We start from the raw sequence: 15601 nt of genomic DNA on the forward strand, positions 1-15601 counted from the left end.
TGAGCTCATTACTTCATGGGAAAGAAAAATGATGAGGTGAAACGTCAGTCAGATGAAGATCACCAACTATCATCTCAGTTGAATATTCTTACATCAGAAAACAATTTATTGAGAGGAGAAGTTTTACGAAAAGAAAAACACATTCTTTCACTAGAAACGACAATCTCTGATGAACTCTTAGCAATTAACAAAAAGGCCACTACAATTGATGGGAAAATAGACTGTATAAATACTCGAACCAAGATTGCAGCGACAGACAATGCGAACTTGTCAACAGACAAGCTCAGTCCGACATATGCAACAATGGTCCAATCACCTACTAGCCCGAGCCCGAGCTTGCGCTCTGGTCTCCACCCGGACTCGCCTATTGTTTCCCAGCCAGTAATGCCCAACCAAGCGTGACACCTCAAATTCAGGTACAAGCAGATAATCATCATGTACTAACACAGATGAAAGTGGGGATATCCAATCAAAACAAAGAGACTACACAACGTCGCGTTGTCTTCGATACACACTGGAAAAGAGCATTTCGTGGATCAGTTAAAGTGAAGACTAAGAGACTAGTACTATCATATGTCAGTGCTGATGAACAATTTGAAACAGTGCAAGATGCCATCTGTGACTATGCACAACAACGAAGTGTTAACATCACCCACACCCAGCTTCTCAAACACTGGAAGGGAGATAACCCCACCTTCACCATCCGTATCAACGCGTCTGAAGATGATGCCAGAAAGATAACCCAAGACAGCAAGTTTTGGCCAGATGGAGTGAGATGCAGAGAATGGGTTCCAAGCAAAGAATGGTATGGAAACGATTATAAGTCGACATGATTAATATGAACATGACATCATTTATACCATTGACTTTTCTTCTCATGACTTTCCACTTACTTACCTGGAATGTGAGAGGAGTTATGTACGGAACAAACTACCTTACAGAACAACTAAGAACATGTGATATTGTCTTTGTATGTGAACACTGGCTTCAGTCGCATAATGAACATTTCCTTGAGTCCATAAACAGTGATTTTAATGTGTTCGTTAAATGCTCGCAACAACACGAACGTAATCAACGCGGATCTGGCGGCGTCTGCTTCTTCATACGTTCTGCTATATGTCGATCTATGCGGCAGATTGACACACCGAGTGACAGGATAATAGCAGTTGAAATCAAACTTTCTTCACAAAGCTTATTTCTACTCGGTACCCACCTCCCGTCGTCCAATGTTCCTGATAGTGCTTATATAGAAGCTCTCAACGACGTCATGGCATTGTATGACATTTATTCTCAGATTGGTACTACTTTGATTATGGGAGACTTTAATGCAGACCTACGGCAAGCTTGTGCGTTGAAACTGCGTGCTAGACATCTGTGGCGGGCTGTGAACACAAGACATCTATTATCTGTTATACCTCTACACGACAAGATGGCGTACTCCTACAGAAACAAAAGTGAAACTGTCAAATCGCTGATAGACTACATATTCATTAGAGAGGACAACATGAGCAGTGTGTTAACCCACTGCATAGATACCAACGCTCCTTCACAGTATCGGACCATCTACCTGTGATGATGACCTTCAATGTTCTACCAGAACCAACTCAGTCTAGTGGATATAGACAGAACTGGCGTAAAGCAAGCTGTGACGAACACACCCTCTATCGCCATGAAACAGAAAACTGTTTCCGTGGACTGGATTTTACCCCTGATAGTTATTCATGTGCTAGTGACTGTATTGAAGCACATAATGAGTACATTACCCAATGTCTTCTAGCAACAGCTGTTGCATACATTCCAGTAACTTCTTTCCGACCATATCTTAACCCTGGCTGGAAGAGAGACAATATTAAACCCTCCATGTTGATATGCGAAGAAGACGTAAGATTTGGGTAGAAAAGGGTAAACCACGCTCAAAAGATGATGTTTCATATGTACAATATAAACAAGCAAAGTCTGTGTTCAGAAGAATGTTTAGAACATCGAAGCGAAAATCGGAAAATGAAAAGCTACAGGAAGTTTATAATGCTGCTGAATTGGACATAAACGACTTTTTTAGAACAACCAAAAGATTGAAAAATAAAAAGGGGCATATAAGAACCTTAACTTTTGAATCTGAAATTAGCAGCACTTCTCAAGAGATATGTAACTCATTTGGCAAATATTTCTGTAAACTTGCTACACCTTCTGAACTAGACGATTATGATCATAATTTTCAAAAGGGTGTTTGTGAGGAAATGTCTTCTATTGTTCACAACAAGCAAGATATTTTCCAAGAAATATTGGATGTTCCATTTACCAGTGATGAAATCGTCTCTTCATTAAAACGCCTTAAGAATGGCAAATCTCCTGGCCCTGATAGCTTGTGTAATGAGCACTTAAAGTATGCAGGCAGGTCCCTAACGTCCCAGCTCTGTGTCCTGTTTAATAACATCTTAAAGTATGAGTATATCCCAGAGATATATAATATTGGACATATCATACCAATACATAAAGGGAAAGGGAAGAGTAAATGCGACCCCTCCAATTACCGTGGGATAACCCTTACATCAACTATAGGCAAACTATTTGAACGTCTCATTTTGTCTAGAATTGAAAGATGGACTTCACTTAAGCTAAGTAACTATCCACATCGCCTCCAGTTTGGGTTTCGAAAACATCTTGGAGCTGATACAGCTGCACTGACCTTGATAGAAACCATTTCATACTATAGAGAAAGAAAATCCCCAGTGTTTTGTGTATTTCTCGATAATGAGAAGGCCTTTGACCGAGTTTGGTTGGATGGATTGTTTCTCAAGCTGTATAACCTCGGTATAAGAGGTAAAATCTGGAGACTGCTTCGAATGTCATACTTGTCCATGCAATCATGTGTTTCCTATGCTGGTTTCCTGTCAGATAGCTTTAGAATCAGTCAAGGTGTAGGACAGGGGCGAGTCATTTCCGCTTGGCTATTCAGCCTGTACATCAACGATCTAATGCAGAGTTTAGATAAGTCGGGTCTAGGTCTCCAGCTTCCATGGGGACACTGTCCAGGTATTCTTCTTGCTGATGATACTACTTTAACCTCCAGCAATCCACATAATTCTCAGACTCTTCTAGAAGCTGTGTACGATTATGGTTTGAAGTGGAAATTGAAGTATAACGTCAGTAAAAGTGCCTTGCTTGTATTCAATACAGACAGATATCTTACACCAGTTAGTCTGTATCTTGGTTCTGTGGCCATCCCTCTCATGCAATCTGTTACGTACGCTGGAGTTCAGTTGTCTTCATGTAATAAATCGTATGATAGAACAATGTCATCATGTGAAAAAGCACGTAAACTGGTTAATATGTATCATGACCTTGGCTTGTGCTATGGTTCACTCAATCCTATTTGTGCTTGTCGTATATGGAACAATGTCATTTTACCATGTGCTTTATATGGTTGTACTGTCTGGAGCAGCTTAACGTCAAAAGAATTGGACGTGTTGGAGTTAACACAAAGGTATTTCTGTAGAAAGGTACAAGGTCTGCCTAAACGCACTGCTTCTCCTGTGGTTCTAGATACCCTGGGCCTACTGCCAATTCAAGGGTATATAGAAAAATCTTGTTTGCTTATGTTTGGTAGAATCTGCCGTCTAAATGATGCCTATGTTGTTAAACAATTATTTCTTCATCGTCTATTTGAATCCAGATGTATGACTACCATTGGTAAATCCCCATCACCTATCCTGTACATGGTTAAGCTCGTAAACAAGTATGGCTTGTTTGACGCTGTTAATACATACATCACAACAGGGGTTATATGTACTAAAGCAAAATGGAATGATATTGTTAAATCCAGAATCTGTGATGCTTACGAGAGTCTGTTGTGTCATCAGATAGCAGTGAGAGAGGATCTCTCCAGATATTGCCTTATCCGAGAGCCTTTTAATCCAAGTAGACTGTGGGAACTAGCCTTGATTAAAAAGCCTAATTTTTACAAACTCTCTCATATTATTCACATTGGCTGTAAAAAGATTGAATCCAGAGAGTGTATATGTGGAATAGTAGCTTCTGATATTGTTAAACATGTTATTATGTCCTGTACACATCTTAATGATTTGAGAAATGATATGTTTGAAAGGATTTGTGATATTATATCAATATCTGATTTTGTTGACTTTTGGGAAAATGATGACGATGTAATAATTGCTGATTTACTTGGTGGATCTTGTACAACACTTGGTAACTTAAATATGACAGAATGGGCGGAAGTTATGTTATTAGTGGCTGAGTTTATGTCAGTCTGTCATTCTAAAATATCTGCACAATTAACTGTCTACTGAGTCATTGTATATTCAACTTGACACTTTGTTGTAACATGAAACAATCTTCATATTTTTGGAGGAAATAAAGATAATCTATCTATCTATCTATCTGTGTGTACAACACAAATAGTTAAATGTTGTATATCTGTGTACAACATAAATAGTTAAATGCTGTATATATGTGTATAACACTCTAAGGTCAACTGTTGTATATCTGTGTATAACACTCAAAGGTCAACTGTTGTATATCTGTGTATAACACACAAGTCAACTGTTGTATATCTGTGTATAACACTCTAAGGTCAACTGTTGTATATCTGTGTATAACACACACAAGTCAACTGTTGTATATCTGTGTATAACACTCTAAGGTCAACTGTTGTATATGTGTGTATAACACTCTAAGGTCAACTGTTGTATATCTGTGTACAACACAAATAGTTAAATGTTGTATATCTGTGTACAACACAAATAGTTAAATGCTGTATATCTTGTATAACACTCTAAGGTCAACTGTTGTATATCTGTGTATAACACTCTAAGGTCAACTGTTGTATATCTGTGTACAACACACAAGTCAACTGTTGTATATCTGTGTATAATACTCTAAGGTCAACTGTTGTATATCTGTGTATAACACTCTAAGGTCAACTGTTGTATATCTGTGTATAACACACAAGTCAACTGTTGTATATCTGTGTATAACACTCTAAGGTCAACTGTTGCATATCTGTGTATAACACACAAAGGTCAACTGTTGTATATCTGTGTTTAACACTCAAAGGTCAACTGTTGTATATCTGTGTATAACACTCTAAGGTCAACTGTTGTATATCTGTGTATAACACACAAGTCAACTGTTGTATATCTGTGTATAACACTCTAAGGTCAACTGTTGTATATCTGTGTATAACACTCAAAGGTCAACTGTTGTATATCTGTGTATAACACACAAGTCAACTGTTGTATATCTGTGTATAACACTCTAAGGTCAACTGTTGTATATCAGTGTATAACACAAATAGTATAAATGCTGTATATCAGTGTATAACACATATAGGTCAACTGTTGTATATCACTGCATAGCACACAAAGGTCATCTGTTGTATATCAGTGTATAACACATAAGGATCATGTCTTGTATATCAGTGTATAACACGTAAAGATCAGTTACTGTATATCTGTGTATAACAGATAACCAACAAGGAGGAGGGTGAGCCTGCGTTTTTGAAGGCAAGGGCAGACACAGGCACCAACATCGTCGACACCGTCACCCACGTCTCCCTACCTCTCAACCCCCTGGATGTCTCCACAAACAAAGCATCACCAGATCAACTCGAGGCCAAGATGAAGACACGCGAGGCAGTCGTAAAATCTATGTCGGGGGTCAAGGCCGGACCTGGTCCGACCGTCACATGCAAGTACATCAACAAGGTGAGAGACTTATGTCCTTGCGCCACATGACCAAAGAGCTTGACCACGCCCTCCTACATGTACATCTCATGTCTTATCCAGCTGAATTTAAATTATTCTTCTTCGTGCACTTTGACAACAATGTTCGGCCAAATATCTATATCAATATCAAGACACAAGGTATTCCATATATCATTAAATAGCCCAGCGGATAAGTGCAGTTTTTTCACTGAATTGTGCACTTTGTGTTACAAGCATGAAATTTGGCATGATTGTAGCTTATACCATTCTTATTAAATAAAGATCGAGAGGCCTCGCAGATTTTTTATATTTTTCATATTTTTGGGGGAAAAAAGTGAAAAATGATAATTTTTTCTACTATTTTCATCATAACTTTTTCTTAAATTCTCCAATTCTCAAACATCATATATCAAATTGTAGAAAATTCATAGCTGATTATTTTCCATATATACATGTCTTGTCTATCTTTAATGGTTAGGTCTATGGAAGTTAATTTATATCATGACAACCCGAAAAAGGGAAAATTGACGGACATTTTTCAAAATGGCCGCCATATCGACTACAACAGTAAAATAAGTATGAGATCATCCCATGATCTAACATTTTTTTATCATTTCTTTGCAAATTCAAAACGAAAGCCTCGCAGATATTGGCCATTTTTCATTTTTTGAGGGGAAAAGGAGGGTGGGTGGGTGGAATTTTTCAACATATTTTACCTTAAGTCAGTCTTAGATTTCCAAATCCTAATAAATTATGTATCAAGAATATTGCGAGAACAGATGAAAGTTTTTGAAGAAATATATCAGAAGATTTACTTACATGTATAATGTATGAGATTGGTTGCCTATGGATCACCTATAAAAACCATATCAAAATCAACGCAAACATGTTTGATTTCAACATCAATGCCAAAGTAGCTATTTCAACATTCTGTGGCAGGTTACTCATTTATGTCTTGAGTGGAATTGTATCTAGCTTGACTGAATTAGAAAATCGTCTCCTCCACATTTGCACAGTGCAGTGCACTTTAGAGCTGCTTTTACGCATTTGGACCGGTTTGAACATTTTTTACAGAGTATTTATCATTATTATTATTATTATATTATAGGATATTTATATAACGCACATATCCACGAACTGATACATGCTCAAGGCGCTTGGTTTTTTCCCCCTTGATCATTGGATGTCAATCTCAACGGCACATTGTATTATCAATCTCAACTCCCGGGGCAACATGCAACTCTTGCATCCACTCGGCGCACCAAGTTATTGCGGCTTTCCCATCCTTGCGAGGTACCCATTCACAGCTGGGTGGACTGGGACACATAGTCACAGTACCTTGTACAGGTTTACTGCACATTGCTGTACCCGCAACTAGGTATTTGCACGTATTCATGTGGCCGCCATCTTGTCATTTACCAACAGATTCATGGGTTCTTTTAAGTGCACAGGGTTGTGTACTGTACACTAGGGTTGTGACAACACTTAAAGAGTCTGCACAGAAAGTTGACTCCAAGGTTTTTACAGCTGGTTACAGGTGGGCTCGATCCCGGCAAGCTTGCTGGATCACTAGCCTGGTGCCTAAGACAGCTCGCCCACCATGCCCCCGCTCGCCCACAATGCATTTCAGCAATTCCTGGCAGCTCTTTGATGCCTTCAGAAGACTTGAAAATAGAGGTACAAGCTCTCCCTGAGAAAGTTATTGCCAGCCCCTATCCAGAGGGCTTGGTAACTCCTGTGATTTCATCAGAGATTGCCCCCAAACATAAGCCCCCTGATATACAGCTCTCTATATGTTGGATCAAAGCTGATTCTGTTGGGGGTATATTGTCCAATGTTCTCCCCTTCGTGGGGAACAAATGCTTTCTTGCTTCATTCACTTTCATGTGGTTGCTTGCTGTCAGCAGCACAACAAATCTCTCAAGCTGATGAATCTGTGCATTAGTGATTTCAAGTGGTGGACGAGCGAGGGAAATAAAGGTGCCTGTAATTTCAGTAAACGCGTTCCATCCATTCCACGATGTCTTCTTTCCTATTCTACCAAAGGATGACACACTGTCACTTCCTGTGAAGCTGTGAAACATTGGTAGGGATCGAGAACGCTTGTTGCAGCTATGGCCAACACAACCACATTTGTGTCAACAGTATGAATGTAAAATTTCTTCCATAAAGACAAGATATATACAGACGAGTCAAGGGATGGAAACCTGAATGAGTTTTTCAGACATGAATATCACTCTTGCGTACCATCTATATCTCATCAAGGTTCTCTACGTCCATGCACAAAATCAGTTCTTCTCAATTGCTTTGAAGACATTTCACCACAAACTGACTCAAAACCAGATGTTGACGTATCAATCCTTGATGGAGTCGCAGTAATAAACATGCTAAAACCCGCAGCTCAAATAACATTGGATGGATATTTTATAATGTGTTCTTGAAATACTTGCATACTCCTCTGAACTCCAATCAGAGAGTGTATGTTGTTTGGGACAAATATCAACACGCAACGTAAAATCCAGTGCAAGAACAAAAAGAGGAAGTGGAAAAGGACGACGAGTGGAAGCCAATTCATGTGTTCCTCAGAACTGACAAGATTTTATGAGGTGTGATGCCAACAAGAAAGAACTTTTTGCTATACAAATATCCTATATATGCTAATAATAATAAATACTGTGTAAAAAATGTTCAAACCGGTCCAAGTATGTAAAAGCAGCTCTAAAGTGCACTGCACTGTGCAAATGTGGAAGAGACTAATTGATTTTCTAATTCAGTCAAGCTAGATACAATTCCACTCAAGACATAATTGAGTAACCTGCCACAGATTGTTGAATATAGCTACTTTGACATTGATGTTGAAATCAAACATGTTTGCGTTGATTTTGATATGGTTTTTATAGGTGATCCATAGGCAAACAAACTCATACATTATACATAGAGAATCTCATTCTCTCGTGTCTTGATATCAATCATATCAACACGATTTGATAAAGGTACACATTTTATTTTTACCTTTATCAACGAGTGTTGTTATAATTGATATCAGTAGACACGAGGGTGAGATTCTATTTATCATAAAAAATCATTCTTCATAACTTTTTAATGAAAACTGTAAATCTCTCAACACTGTACTACCATTAGACTTGCAGTGCAGCGATGTCATATCATTGTGACGTCATCAGTTCATGACGTCATAGCATTGTCAGAGCATTGTACAAAATCAGAGCATTGTACTGTCAAAACGATATCTCCTAGGAGATATCTAATGATCTCACACAGGCGATATCTCCTGTGGAGGTGAGGTGAGGTGAAATTGGGTTTAACGTCGTGCTTGAGAATGTTTCGCTCCTATGACGACGTGCATGCGTGTGTATGTGTATTTGTATGTGTATGTGCGGCTGCTTGTACTAGCCCAGACTTAAGCTGGTTTTATAGTGCTAGCCCACTGAGATACCATGCCGCAGTGAAGCATGAATACCCCACTCAGACACATTATACTGACTCCGAGCCGACCAGTCCTTGTTGTATCCATTAATGCCAAGCGCCAGGCAGGTACCAGAAGTACCATATTTTAACGTCTTTTTGGTATGCGCGCAGTGAAACCACTACACCACCCCGGTCATCTCCTGTGGAACACAGTTTTGGATGATGAATGTAAATCTTCTGATATATCCCTTCAAATAAACTTTCATCTGTTCTCGCAATATTCTTGATACATAATTTATTAGGACTTAAACTTGAGTTGAGATAACATTTTTCGGAAAATTTATTTTTTCTCCCCCTATTTTCCCCCCAAAAAGGAAAAATGGCCAATATCTGCGAGGCTTTCGTTTTGATTTGCAAAGAAATGATAAAAATGTTAGATCATGGGATGATCTCATACTTATTTTACTGTTGTAGTCGATTTGGCGGCCATTTTGAAAAAAGTCCGTCAATTTTCCCTTTTTCGGGTTGTCATGATATAATTTAACTTCCATAGACCTAACCATTAAAGATAGACAAGACATGTATATATGGAAAATGATCAGCTATGAATTTTCTACAATATGATATATGATTTATGAGAATTGGAGAATATTAGAAAAAGTTATGATTAAAATAGTAGAAAAAGTATCATTTTTCACTTTTTCCCCCCAAAATATGAAAACTATAAAAAATCTGCGAAGCCTCTCGATCTTTATTTAATAAGAATGGTATAAGCTACAATCATGCCAAATTTCATGCTTGTAACACGAAGTGCACAATTTGATCACTTATCCGCTGGGCTATAAGGAGATTGTTGTAGTTGACTGTTGATCCTCTTCCCACAGGCTGCATTCCAGCTGGCTCTCAGCTCTTCCTCTAGTGTGGCGAGGACTCGCTACCAGAAACGTGCAGTGAGGAAACTGGTTTTCAAAGATGACGTCAAACTTAGCACTGGCATCCAATGGGTGGGACGGACCTTGGAACTGAAGGAAACAGGGAATGCGCTGGAGGTAACTTCTGCCTCCCTAGTGACAGCTGCCGACTACACCATCTCATCTTTTGCTGGCATGTACTACTGCAAGCTGTTGGCGCCGTACCGTGCCATGGAGTGGATCTATGTGGACTCACTCCGAAGAAATACCTCTCCCAGTCTGGTGGGGTGATGTGAAATGTATTTAAACTACCTAAGAAATTTAGACATATAATATAATAAATTGGTTTACTCTTTTGCATGAATTTTGTTGAGACAATTCCAAGTGATTGACCAGGATTAGTTAGATTTTCCGTGTCAACTAAATGTTCATTGTTTCCATAATTACGAATATGACCCGATCAACATCGTTGCCTGTCACATCACGAACACCCTCATCCAGTTGGGTTAACAACATTGGTGTCGTGGCACCAGGGTTAAGGTCAATGATCTGGTTCTGGTGGCACCAACTAGGGTTAATGACCTACTTCTGATGCCACCAAATATGGTTAAAGACCTGCTTTTATTTACATTATCTAGGGTTAATGACCTACTTCTGATGCCACCAACTAGGTTTAATGACCTACTGCTAGTTACACCATCTAGGGTTAATAACCTGATTCTGATGGGTTATAAGACACAGACGTACATCACATTTTAGAATATCTTATATTCCAGTATACAAGACAACCTCCTATACATACTCTATCACATCGAGTTTCATCGACTCCTGTGGATATAATTGATATCAAGGAGATATCATACATGTATATTGGATGGAGGCAGTGTGGCAGCTGGTCACCCATCATGATGAAGACCTGTGTCCAAACATAATGTCAAGCTGATTTCTGGTGCCCCATGCTGTAACATTACTGCAGTGTTGCTAAAGGCAGCATCAAAGTAAAGCAATGCCATCATGTGGTAAAAGTTTAATGGCAACTAAATACAACATCCATAAACAGATAAATAGACATAACCCAAAGTGGTTTGAACCCAGCCTGACCACAAGAATGACAACAGCTTTAGGTCAGTCAACAACCGTTTACACTGTTAGACACATACACCTTCCACAGGTGAAAGTAATAATTGTGTAAATATATGCATTCTTGAACACTATGAAAAAGCTGGATATTGTGAAGAAAACGTATATGCTTTGAATACATGAACACTTGTATCTATCTTGCACTATCTTGTCATGTCCTCCATTCTAGAGCAAGATACAACTGAAGTATCCCATGTCCACCAGATACACTATCAGACATTTCCCATCCACCAGATACTCAGACATATTGTCAGGGATAAAATAATATCCCAGAGGAACAGCCAGGTGTGGGGAAAGTATGGAGATGGCATATCAGCACAATTAAATGATTCAATAACTTGTTCCTATGTCCACGATGACTCCCATGTCCACTATGACACTTGGCTGTCCACCTTTATTTTAGCAGTCCCTCCTCCCATGTCCACCAGATACAACCAATACTGAACATTGTCAAAATTTTAATGATAGTTTGTTAAATCAGACATATCCCATGTCAACTTTTTTATTTTAGGACATAAAGAGAGCTGCAAAAGTAAGACAGCACACAGAGTTGGTCTGATGTTTCCTGATTATGATCAGTGTTTCATTTTAATGAGTATTTTTATATTTATTAGTTTTCAGTTAGAATGATCAGTGTCATTGATCCGCTTTTGAGCCAAACGGATTATAAATATATCTCAACACAAACATTTGTACATCACATATTGCACTATTGCCAGCATGCCATACGGCGAAGTGGACCTTTATAAACACCTAACCAGACGAAGAATATGAAGTACTATAAACTGCTGGGCAAAAGAGAGCAGATACACCAAGTAGTTAAAACCGTTATCAAGATGTTACTTTGCCCAAAACAGCAACCAAACAATGCAACAATGAATGTCAAGATACAGACATTATACCTGTCATCAGCAAAGACATTATACCTGTCATCAGCAAAGACATTATACCTGTCATCAGCACAGACATTATACCTGTCATCAGCACAGACATTATACCTGCCATCAGACACAGACATTATACCTGTCATCAGCACATACATTATACATGTCATCAGACACAGACATCAGACACAGACATTACACCTGTAATCAGCACAGACATTATACCTGTCATCAGACACAGACATTATACCTGTCATCAGACACAGACATTATACCTGTCATCAGACACAGACATTATACCTGTCATCAGACACAGACATTATACCTGTCATCAGACACAAACATTATACCTGTCATCAGACACAAACATAATACCTGTCATCAGACACAGACATTATACCTGTCATCAGACACAGACATTATACCTGTCATCAGACACAAACATAATACCTGTCATCAGACACAGACATTATACCTGTCATCAGACACAGACATTATACCTTTCATCAGTACACAAATTATACCTGTCATCTGACACGACATTATACCTGTCATCAGCACAGATATTATACCCGTCATCAGACACAAACATTATACCTGGTACCAGAAACAGACATTACACCTGTCATCAGACACAGACATTATACCTGTCATCAGACACAGACATTGTACCTCTCACCAGCACAGACATTATACCTGTCATCAGACACAGACATTATACCTGTAATCAGACACAGACATTATACCTGTCATCAGACACAGACATTATACCTGTCATCAGACACAGACATTATACCTGTCATCAGACACAGACATTATACCTGTCATCAGACACAGACATTATACCTGTCATCAGACACAAACATAATACCTGTCATCAGACACAGACATTATACCTGTCATCAGACACAGACATTATACCTGTCGTCAGTACACACATTATACCTGTCATCAGACACGACATTATACCTGTCATCAGCACAGATATTATACCCGTCATCAGACACAAACATTATACCTGGTACCAGAAACAGACATTACACCTGTCATCAGACACAGACATTATACCTGTCATCAGACACAGACATTGTACCTCTCACCAGCACAGACATTATACCTGTCATCAGACACAGACATAATACCTGTAATCAGACACAGACATTATACCTGTCCTCGACACAAACATTATACCTGACATGAGACACAGACATTATACCTGTAATCAGACACAAACATTATACCTATCATGAGATGCAGACATTATACCTGTAATCAGACACAGACATTATACCTGTCATCAGACACAGACTTTATACCTGTCATCAGACACACATTATACCTGTCATCAGACACACATTATACCTTTCATCAGACACAGACATTATACCTGTCATCAGACACACACAGCCATTATACCTGTCATCAGACACAGATTATACCTGTCATCAGACACAGACATTATACCTGTAATGAGACACAGACATTATACCTGTCATTAGAAACATACATTATACCTGTCATCAGACACAGAGATTACACCTGTAAACAGAAAGAGACATTATACCTGTCATCAGTACACACATTATACCTGTCATCAGGCACAGACATTACACCTGTAATCAGCACAGACATTATACCTGTCATCGGACACAAACATTATACCTGTCATCACAGCACACACATTATACCTGTCATCAGACACAGACATTATACCTGTCATCAGACACAAACATTATACCTGTCATCAGACACAGACATTATACCTGTCATCAGACACAGACATTATACCTGTCATCAGACACAGACATTATACCTGTCATCGGATACAGACATTATACCTGTCATCAGTACACACATTATACCTGTCATCATATACAGACAGTATACCTGTCATCAGACACAGACATTATGCCTGTCATTAGACACAGACATTATACCTGTCATCAGCACATACATTTTACCTGTCATTAGACACAGACATTATACCTGTCATCAGCACATACATTTTACCTGTCATTAGACACAGACATTATACCTGTCATCAGCACATACATTTTACCTGTCATTAGACACAAACATTATACCTGTCATCAGACACAAACATTATACCTGTCATCGGACAGAGACATTACACCTGTCATCGGACACAGACATTACACCTGTCATCGGACAGAGACATTATACCTGTCATTCGACACAGACATTATACCTGTCATCAGACACACACATTATACCTGTCATCGACAGAGACATTATACCTGTCATCGGACAGAGACATTATACCTGTCATCGGACACAGACATTATACCTGTCATCAGACACAAACATTATACCTGTCATCGGACAGAGACATTATACCTGTCATCGGACAGAGACATTATACCTGTCATTGGACACAGACATTATACTTGTCATCGGACACAGACATTATACCTGTCATCAGACACAGACATTATACCTGTCATCGGACACAGACATTATACCTGTCATCAGACACAAACATTATACCTGTCATCAGACACAAACATTATACCTGTCATCGGACAGAGACATTACACCTGTCATCGGACAGAGACATTATACCTGTCATCAGACAGAAACATTATACCTGTCATCGGACACAGACATTATACCTGTCATCGGACACACACATTATACCTGTCATCGGACAGAGACATTATACCTGTCATTGGACACAGACATTATACCTGTCATCGGACAGAGACATTATACCTGTCATCGGACAGAGACATTATATACCTGTCATCGGACAGAGACATTATACCTGTCATCGGACAGAGACATTATACCTGTCATCGGACACAGACATTATACCTGTCATCGGACAGAGACATTATACCTGTCAGCACAGAATAGCTGCTTCTGGTTTATCTCTACCATCATACTTAGCAGCATCATGTATACAATACAATTATCACAATGTGTCTGTATAGTGGACACTTACAGTACAGGAAATACAAGGGTTGATGTTACTCGTCTGAAGAAAAGCATGACATCAAGCACAAACGTCACGATAACTGGAAGGCTGGGTTGATGTTGGTGAAAGTGTAGTCTCAGGGGAGACAGCTTCCATCAGTTTCAGAATAATGTCTTCAGGAGTTGACTGCATCATGTCGGGAGTTCACTTCACCGGCAGGGACTTCATCCGATGCATCTGTCACTTGCTCTGCTGAATACATGACGTCTGTCCTCACAGAATACTTCATTCCCTCCACCACCTCCGAACCCTCGTAGAATGTCATGTTGGAATATCAGGGCTGATCCTGTCAGGAATGTGACAGTTTCAAGGTAATATAATAAATACAGCAACAAATGGAGTTGGCATATCGAGATGGGGGTGGAGGGGTGTGGAGATGGGGAGTGCAGGGTGGGGTGGGAGATAGGGTGGAGGGTGAGGGGGAGACATGGGGTGGAGGGGGGGAGGTGGAGAGTTGGGGTGGGGACATGGGGGGTTGGAGAGATGGGGTGGAGGATGGGGTGGGGAGATGGGGGTGGA

The 15601-nt window shown here is 39.4% G+C and overlaps 1 protein-coding gene and 1 long non-coding RNA gene across 2 annotated transcripts in view; one reads left to right on the top strand and one right to left on the bottom strand.

Moving 5' to 3' along the window:
- Positions 1-10416, top strand: part of LOC124288171 — a 99718-nt gene extending 89302 nt beyond the window's left edge. The window contains exons 6-7 of the mRNA XM_046724753.1: positions 5484-5723; positions 10034-10416. Coding sequence (XP_046580709.1) covers positions 5484-5723; positions 10034-10351 — 558 coding nt within the window. The 3' untranslated portion in view covers positions 10352-10416. The remainder of the gene's footprint in view (positions 1-5483; positions 5724-10033) is intronic.
- Positions 10417-12634: 2218 nt separating this feature from the next.
- LOC124288172 lies at positions 12635-13458 on the bottom strand. Its single transcript, XR_006901403.1, has 3 exons — positions 13227-13458; positions 12931-13005; positions 12635-12681 (listed from the first exon to the last, which is right to left on the bottom strand). It is a non-coding gene; the product is annotated as an uncharacterized LOC124288172 (long non-coding RNA).
- Positions 13459-15601: the final 2143 nt, after the last annotated feature.

The sequence above is a fragment of the Haliotis rubra genome, unplaced genomic scaffold, assembly GCF_003918875.1.
Source record: "Haliotis rubra isolate DU_JTF1 unplaced genomic scaffold, ASM391887v1 Scf413, whole genome shotgun sequence".
Classification (NCBI taxonomy): domain Eukaryota; kingdom Metazoa; phylum Mollusca; class Gastropoda; order Lepetellida; family Haliotidae; genus Haliotis; species Haliotis rubra.